The following is a 9,869-nucleotide window of genomic DNA, read 5'->3' on the forward strand; positions in this document are numbered from 1 at the left end:
GATTTAATAAAACAATTTCAATTATTTACAGGCCACCAATCATGATGTGCCTGCCCAGATATCTAGTAATGATATCATTGGGTAAAAAATAAAGTATGTAATGAAAATGTTTTATTTTAAAATCTAATTAGTTTGCTGAAAAGAAGAGAAAATGTAAACTAAGAAAAGCAATTTGGAGGAATAAACTTTAGCCTATAAATAAACTTTACCCTATCTATAAACTTATCCCTAAACCCGGCTGAAGTACAACATGTAGCCCAAAGTAGTTCACATAGGCCTAAGGTGCTCTTGTAGAGATTAGTCATGTTCCAGAACTGCCAGTCTGGGCTTCGTCAATAGTCTATATGGATTCCATATGGCGAATCACCCATGGGATATGTGTGGGTTTGGGGTATTAGTCTATACAGACTTCACATGGCTAGCCACCCATTGGACATGTCTGAGTTTGGGTGTTTTAGGTTATACAAACATCATATGGTTTGCTACCTATTGGGCATCTCTTAGTTTAGGAGCATTAGTCTATACAGAGTGCACATGGCTAGCCACCCATTGGACATCCCTGAGTTTGAGAGTATCAGTCTATCCAGACACCATATGGCTAGCTACTCATTGGACATTTTTGAGTTTTGGATTCTTAGTTTACACACATTGCATTTGGCTAGCCACCCACTGGACATCTCTTAGTTTGGGAGTATTAGTCTGTATCAATGTTTCCCAACCAAAGTTCCGTGGAACCTTAGAGTTCCTTGAGCCACAAGCAATTTAAACCTTGAAAGTTGGTTACCACTAACATCAATGAGCTTTTGTCTAACTGCAAGGGTGACATTCTTCCCACAGCCAGCAATGTAAGAAGAATTCTTTCTAATACCCATCATACTAATGCAGTTGTCACCAACCTTTTAGGTTCCACGGACCACTAAAATCACCGGCTCATGACCGCCCATGTGCGGGGAGCCAGGTGTCACTCAAAGGGGGAGAAACCGCCCAGAGTGACGTCATTATGACATAACCCCGCCCACTCTCCCATCGCAAATCTGAGCCTGCAATGGGAGAGTAGGCGGGTTGTGTCCAGGGACATGGTCCGCCCACTTCTCCGAACCTGGGAACTGCATTCCACGGACTACTGGTTGGCGACCGCTGTACTAATGTTCTATGAGCTATGGATATCGAAATTATAGCAGGGGGTTCCCTGAGAGAACAAGGTTGAGAAAGGCTGGTCTATATAGAATGCATATGGCTAGCTGCCTTTTGGACATCTTTTGAGAGTTTTAAACTAAACAAATTGTATATGGCAAGTCACCCACCGGACCTCCTTGAATTTGGGAGTATAAGTCTATTTGACTGCAGAAAGCTAGCCACCCAATGGACATCCTTGAGTTTGGGAGTCTGAATAAAGAAACAATGTAATGATGCTTGAAATTGGACAAATAGACAGGAAAGACATTCCTTTGTGCAGTTTTGAGGATTCGGGCATTGTACTGGAGGCTCATTTCATGCCTTGTGATGCGCGCACAATAATGAAGTCTATAGGGATTTCCCCTGGGCGTCTTGAGCTCAGGATGTCTGCTTTCTGACGATAACCCCAGCACCGCTCAGCCTGGGCTCTGCTAATAGCATATTTTATTTGAAGTAAAGTTCACTAAACATCAAGGATAGCTGCAACATAATGTCATCTATCTACTCTTCCAGTCTCCTAGAGTCAACTCTAGTGCAGCTGTGACATTTTAACACTTTGACAGAGAATCTTTCAACTTCAGGCTTTTTTAGAACTGATCACAGATGTTAATATTTACAAATGTTTAATGTCCTATGTAAAAAACAAATACATTTTGTAAGGATTAACATTTAAAAAGTCTTTTGGTCTTGCCAATAAATTGCAATAATGCAGCAAGTTCTTAAAAATGTTAAACTTTTTAAGGAGCATACAAGTTGCGTTGTGGATTAAGGCAGTGTACTAAGAAATCCTTATTCTATCTTTACACCTGGATTGTACAGATTAGACCTTCTCCGGAATACAGCTGGCAGCCAGCAACTAATGATCGAAAGCAAAAGGTGACTCAAATGTCAGGCTTCTTGAATTGGGTGATGCTTTTGTGTTGCTTTTTGTACTGTAGGAAAAAGAAAACCTCCTTTATGCTGGGACATCAAGTCTTGGCTACACATAGTGAGGGGTACAGGGAAGAGGGAGTGTCTGAACCCTTTGCACATGTAGGCTTTAATATTTTTCAACTCTACCACCACCTATTCAACACCAAACCAGAGTCAATCTTGAGCAGACCAGCTCACTATGGGTCAGTTCTTCTTCTCTAAGTATGGTTTATGTATGTGTGAAACCAAGTCAGATCCTTGTGAAATAAGCTGTACTAAAATGACTGTGTTTAGAAACAGCAATACTCAATAAAAATAAAAAAAAAACAACTTCAGCTGATTTAAACTTACGAGAGCACATTTCCGATGTAGGCGTAATAGGAACAGCAGTATGGAGGACTTCCATCACAGCAATAGGACTTGCAATCAGTTCCACAGTGTGCACGGCAGAGATCTAAGAACACAAAAATCAATGTGAGTCAATGCGAGTCAATGAATCAAGATGCATATAGAGAAACTTAGACAAACAAAACACTTTATATGGCATAAAGCAAACACAAAAATGAATTAAAAACCCAATTAAAACAACTAAATAACCTAAGCAAGTACAATAAAACCCTTATCAAATACGACATGTAGTTGTCAAAAATACATATCAGCAGGGCACAGTGTACATGGAGCCCAAGACTCCACTGAGAGTCTGCAGAAAGGACCTGCAACAGCCTTTTCTGGAATGGTCCATCATGTCAATCCTATTAATTCACAACTAGAACTATGCAATCAGCAGAGGTTCAATTTAAATCAGTCCTTGAATCTAATTCTAATGTTATTTTAAATAGTAATCCTTGACCCGTGTCTATATATAAATCCTAAAATAAGCCAAATCCCCTAACTCTGAACCTATTATTTGGTTTGGTATACCTTAAACCTTGAATTCCTCTTTTACCCCACAGTGGAATGTTCTATTCCAACCAAGATTCCTTAAAATATAATTGTCAGCTTGCCCCACAGCAATCCAGTCAGTTTATTTTTTTCACCACCTGTAATTTCCAGTGCATTTCCTAATTCAATTGGTTGCTAGGGAGCAACGAGCGAAATTCTTCTTTATAAGACACTAATGAGGTCACTTATTGCAAAGGAGCTGCAATTAATCTTTATTTCAAACCACTACAAATCAGCAAACTGTTTACATGAAAAACAATTGCATTTGTAAAAGTGGATTTAGATCCAAAGCCAGATGTTTTAATAGTATGTGATGTCCTACTTATGTAGGGTTCCCATAGAAGCATGATGATTTACTTTCCACTATGTTATAGAGAATAAAAAAATAAAATAAATATATGAATAGAATATGCACGCATAATATTCCATATTGTTTTCTCTTTATTAGAGATCGTTTTTTTTCTTTAAAGTGGGTCTATACTCCTTCTGCTTACTTCCTTTTCCTGGCCATTAAGCATTTTGTTTACTGGTAATAAACTAAAAATTGTTATATACAATGTGCTTTTACCTTTAAAAAATATACAGTGTCTATCCTCTGTATGATCAGGGCCGGTGAAAAATCCTGAATGGTGCATGAGGGGGGTTTAAAGTAACTGAGTAGTCCAGCCTTTGCCCTGCTCCCAACTTTGACCATAGCTGCAGGTGTTTCTTAGGTCATGACATGGCATCTTGACCATGGCTATTAAACAAACAGGTACAGATGTTTCAGTATGCAGTACAATTTGCTCAGTGGGTAGTAATTTTGCCTTTGTAGTCCAAGGTCACAAGGTCTACGTCTCAGCTAGTATATATATATTGTAAGGAATATGTTCATTCCATGTTTGCATGATTTTCTACCCACACCCCAAAAACATGTTGTTAGGTTAATTGGCTTTCCCTCAAAATTGACCTTAGACTGTGTAAATCCCATATGACTATGGTAGGGACATTCGATTGTAAGCTTCTTGAGGGACAGCTAGTAATATCACTATGGACTTTTTATCATGGTGCGTAATAGGTTAGCTCTATATATATACAGGTTAATAAAAATAATAGTAAAATTCATTGGACTACATTGCCATCCAGCTTTGTATTCAGAGTCGGCAACCCCAAAGCAAAATTTCTATGTAACACTAAACTAAAACTTTCTTCTGGTCACTGAAGTTCTTACTAATGTGTTCCTAATAGAATCTCTGTATGGAAACTAGACTTGTATTTCCTGAGACGATTGTTAGTGGAGACAACTTAGCTGGAGAATCTTCTGTTCAACTTCCACACTCCACAGAAGAGGACAGGTAAGTTGGCTTTGTGTATAATGCTTATTTGTTTCTATTGTCCCCCAAAATATATACTTACAACTGCTTTGGGTGACAATTGTATAAAATTGATCACCTGTATGGAGCTGTAGTTGTTATGGTTTAGAGCAGTGACTGCCAACCTTTCCGGAACTTCCAACCAGTAAACTTACAGGCTCTGGACTGCGCATGTGCGGGGAGCTGTGTGTCACTCAACGGGGGAAGAAACTTTCCCTATAGCGACTTTATGATGCCAGAACCCGCCAACTCTCGGACCTGCGATGGGAACCTGGGTGGGGTAAGTCGCCCTGAGCCTGCGATCTGTATGGGAGACATACTCCACGTCATACTCCTTCTCCTGACCCCGCTGGGGGGCGCATCAGCCATAGTCATGGACCACTAACATTTTCTCCGTGGACTAGCGGTTGGCGGCCGCTGGTTTAGAGTGCAGAGAGATACCTAAATCATCATGCTTACTTCTTCATATGTTGAAGATAGTGTCTCATCCTTTTCCCTATTCAAGATTGTATAAAAACCATGTATGATGAACTCCTTAAAGTCTTTAGTAGTCCACTGACGGTTCCCGGCCTCTCTTTCCTCTTTTGCCTTTTTATTAATGGCTTTCTTACTACCATGAAACTTTTCAAACCTTTAGCTCAAAGTTTTCACTTCACAGTTGAAAGTTAGACTTGCTTACTTGGATCTCTGATGAGCTGTGCTTAAAGCTTTTGTCCTGTGAACTGTCTATCACTCAAGCTGCAGACTTTGAGAAACTTGTCTTCTAATTTTGTTGTGTCTTTGTGTCCTGTCAAAGGTTTCTCAATTTTTCAAAAGCCTTTTGATCGTGTAGGAAATGGTACTCACTGACACTTCAGCTTTTGTGCATTTTCTCTAAAGAAACACACTACTACTTGAAAGGGTTATAAAACATACATTATGTTCATTTTAACCTAATCTTTTTTTTATTATTAATCTTTGGTTTATCATCATACCAATCCAGGTTATTTACTGAACTACTAAAATTTCATTAAAACTGGGAAATGGTGTCTTTATTTGATTAACCTGGAGTGGAGGGTTTGAAATGTCAATAGTAATCAAATGAGGCCCAAGGCAGTTTTTATTTACTGAGACTGAGTTGGGTTTGAAGTAGTCCAAGGTATAAACATCACAATAAGGGTTAACCTATCTTATGTAACAATAATGATGTTTTGGAATGACATTATCATCTTTCCTTCTAGTGTAACAACTGGTCTGCAGATGTCACATATTAGCTGAATTTGCCCTATAGATATCATATTGTTTGAATTAAGACACCCATAAAATATTAGTATGTTATCTTTAGTATTTCAAGAAACATGAATACATATATGATGAAATTGCCACTGCGGGAGTATTAGAATTATTCCCAATTTGTTTTTTTTTTTTTAGAAAAGTGTGAGGATAATAGGAAGAGAAAAAGATCTCACCTAAGGCAAGGGGTAGTAGATCTGGGTAATATTAGCTCCAATTCAAATGCAAAATATCCAGCAAGGTAGAAAATCTCCTATTGTGTAAAAAAACTTTCCCTCCCTTAGATAATAAGCTCCCTTGGAGGTGCTTATTATGTCCCTCCAAGGAAGCTCATGCCTGAACAGGGAGAGTGCTCATGGTAAAGACTTTATTTAATCTTTTTTTCCACCTTCTAAAAAGAGGATAACTTTTAGGTTACTTCCATGTTTGGGTGCTTTAATGAATGCCATGTGTTGAGTCACAGTAGGCAATTTATTTCAATGGGCTACTAATACAGAAAAAAGTTGACATCTTCTATTTTGTTTCTGATGCAGCATGTTGCAATGAATGATTATAATCCCGTTGTGGTTACAGTGGGTACAATGGAGTATTGTTTTTTTTTTTTTTAAACAGATGCAATAAAAGTCACCATTTTTGTGTTTTACTAAAATGTGTAGGTGTGAATCGTAATGGCGCATTCTCATATACCAGTAGCAAGAGATTTAATGTCTTAGGTAAATGAGTTTATCTCCATGCAAATTGGAAAGTCAAAGCAAAGACAGAATGTCTGACCTGCATTGTTTGAGTGTGGAAGTCATTAGTAGTGGCCTCCATATTGATATTCTTTACAAGCTACAAGTTAAAGAAAGTAACAGTGGCTTGTTGAAAATGTAAAATTATGAATGTACAAGTAAAGCTATGTTCCACTCCTTGGCCTACAGAATACTTACAGACAATGATCAACTTCTATTTCCAGTTCCTAAGTTCAATCAACACCTCTAATAATTAAGTCTAATTTTCTGTGTCTAATTGTGTTCACTAGTGTATATTAAATAACCGCCTTTGTTTTTTTCCCCAGTGTAAAACACTACGTGTTAACCAATTACAAGGTAAAAACAGATTCATTAAATTAGCTTGATAATAAAATTGTCCATAAACTGGGTAATGTCCCAGAACTGCCAAATAAAAGGTGATGGTGGTAGCTGCCCCCGAACGACTGAATGACATAATACAGTCGAAGATTTCTGCTGCAGCTTGTGAAAAAGCAGCCATGTACAGCGACCGCCATCTCCACCGCATTACAAGGAAGGAAATCGCTTCATTATTTTACAATTTAGTTGCATAAGGCGAAAAAGGTTAATTGAAAATGGCTGTATTCATAGATGGATGGCAGCATTTCAGGAGGTTTCCAGGATATTTTTTCTCTCTTTAACTTTTAATTAACTTGATTATTTCTAAACTGTGTGTTTTCTTCTCTGCCAGCTGGTCTCATCAAAGTTTAAAGAGACACCTGGTTTCAAGCATTTGTAGGCCCGAGAATCATAAAGTTCTAGATAATGTAAACTGTAGATATGATCTGGATTTGAGTATTCCTGCTATGCTCCTTCTCTTAGATTCTTCACCTGCAACTGTAATTCAACATTTTGAACGCTGGTACAAAGAATAATGGTTTTAAAAGGAAGGTTCTTGTATAGAAGAGCTGACAATGGTAATCCTCCATATGACCATGTCATTCTTTCACTATTTGGAGAGATGTTAAGCTGGTATAAACCCGAGCATACCTTTAAAACAACACTATGCAGAAAACTAACAGTTACTTGTAATGCCGCATTAAAAATATATTTATGTCTAACTGATAAACACAAAAAAACAGTAGTGTGCTCATGATCAGGATTAAGGACAGAAGTGTATAGTTGTGTACTATAAAATTCATTTTACTTTGAATAACATATAAAGTCCCCTATGTGACAGTCCTAACAGGTCGCAAATCCAGTTTGGGGCTCCTAAAAAGCATGTGACACACTATACTGTAAATAACTGACCAATCTTTCTGGTATGTGGTGCAGATACGCTTATCACTGTGCTGAGCATCATGTCTAACCAACAGAAAGAACCATCTAGTAGGATGGGACAAGGCCAAGACAGCACTGATTAAGACGTTTGGTTGGTTTCTTCTGTTAAAAAAATGTCTAAGCTCTGGGGATCCAATGGAGTATTGAAACCTAAAATTTCACTTTGAGTCTACAGTAACCACATATGTTCTTCCCTGCAAATATGAAATTGGAGTTGAATGAATTGAAGAACGTTGTATGGAAATGTCCACTAAAAACAGCACTTACCATGGAGAAAAAGATTGTACTGAATAAATGGTCCCAGATATATAACCAGATCTTATTTACATTTATTGGAACTGCCACACCTATTCCCTCTACATAAGATTGACTTTGCCAGATCGTTACTGGGAACAATTAAAGCAAACACTACTCAGTTGACCAGCAGCATCAGGTTATCTACATGGTCGAAAATTCCCTTTTCTTGGTCTGTTCCCTCAAGGCTTCTCGCTAAACTTTTGTGAGACAAAACCGAGCTAATTTGCCCTTTCAGCATAATGTGACTAAGCTATTTCTAGATGCTACAAGCTGTTTTTGGCAAAGGTGACGAAGAATCAGACTCTACACCCTGAGCATGTGATTTCACACAACAAGCCACATTTTGTCATCAATTTTATATACTAATTTTAATTTAGGACAGGAATTACTGTGTCCTCATTGTTCTAAATTAGAATGTGAGGAGGATATACATGGGTGAAGATAATCATCTGCTAATTTGTTACTGCAGCGAAAATCTTTGTTAGCTAAGGATATAGATAGGTTAGGTAGAATTAGAATTAGAATATGTGTCTGTTTTTATTACCAATTACATACAAAGCAAGATATCTCAGTACAATGCTTTCCAATTGTCCATGATTTGAATTGATGTCCTTATGTCCTCTTTCCTTCTCTGTTGCCCCACTTTTTGTATCTTCCTTATTATGTGTGTGTGTGTGTGTGTGTATATATACATATATATATATATATATATAGTAATAAAAATTTTTGATAGTTAAAAAAATTTCTCTACCAGGGTTCTATAGAACCCCAAGGTTCCTCCAGAGGTTGCTAAGGGTTTGCTAAGGGTAATTATAGCAGGGGTTCCCTGAAGACCTGAAAGCTGTTTCAGGGGTTCCCCCATTCTTAAAGTTTGAGAAAGGCTGGCTTAACCATCATTTGCCAACACAACTTGCCTATCTACAACAGTTGGGCGTTATAATAATGGTGGATGTCAATAATGTTGTCAATGTTAGTTGCTGCAAAACCCTTAGAGGAAAAATACTACTCTCTTTGTAAAATTTATATATATATCTCACACTGGTTATTTGAGGCTGCAGTTGAAATAGGCATTCTTTACGTCTATTGTTCTCACTTACAATCTGCCAACAATTTAATCTTCTTCCTTTGCTCTCAAGACTTTATATTAAGGCTTTCAATAGCTGTTTGTCGCTGTGTTCGCATATTTCGAAGCAGCTGAACTCATTTAGCATTCTTGTGTGTTATGGAGTTATTGGCTGAAGAAAATGCTTAAAGTAATGTAAACTTTAACTGAAGTGCGTATCATAAGCAATTGTGATTTGGCTTTCATAAAATACTGTGTTCACCTTTGTTCTACCCCTATCAATGTTGCCTAATTTTCAGCTACTGTCCTTCTTTAGATGCACCCCCTCCAGGGTCAGCTGCACATCATTGCTTGGGGAAAGCTTTCTAAGGGTTATGTCACAAAGGAAATATAGATGCTGATTTGTATCAGGATCGCTAGGGGCCATGTAAGGCTAGGTACACACGTGCAATAATTATTGTTAGAAAATAAATGATTGACGACCGATCAACTGATTCACGTTTGTTTTGAATGATCGTATAGTGCAAGATTCTGTATATGCTGTAACAATACGATTGTTCAAATATAATGTACACGCACTAGATACAATCGTTTGAACGATGCAGGAAGTGACGTGTACCGCAGAACAATCCACAATCACTGAACGACCGTACACACAATAGATAGCGAAAGATGGTTGTCCAATCAGATCCGCCAGGATGTTTCTTCGTTTCCAGATACATTTCTCGTTTGTTGGCATTGTTGGTCAGTCATTGTGCACCTTATTTTCGTTAAGGATTATCGGACGATTGGTCATTATTCATT

General features: G+C 37.9%; 1 protein-coding gene across 1 annotated transcript in view; it reads right to left on the reverse strand.

Moving 5' to 3' along the window:
- The window catches only part of CYYR1 (cysteine and tyrosine rich 1), a 46,716-nt gene that overhangs the window by 18,680 nt on the left and 18,167 nt on the right, over positions 1-9,869 (reverse strand). Inside the window, exon 2 of the mRNA XM_072399469.1 lies at positions 2,440-2,542. Coding sequence (XP_072255570.1) covers positions 2,440-2,542 — 103 coding nt within the window. The remainder of the gene's footprint in view (positions 1-2,439; positions 2,543-9,869) is intronic.

This window comes from Pyxicephalus adspersus, chromosome 1, assembly GCF_032062135.1.
Source record: "Pyxicephalus adspersus chromosome 1, UCB_Pads_2.0, whole genome shotgun sequence".
NCBI classification, from domain to species: Eukaryota; Metazoa; Chordata; class Amphibia; order Anura; family Pyxicephalidae; genus Pyxicephalus; species Pyxicephalus adspersus.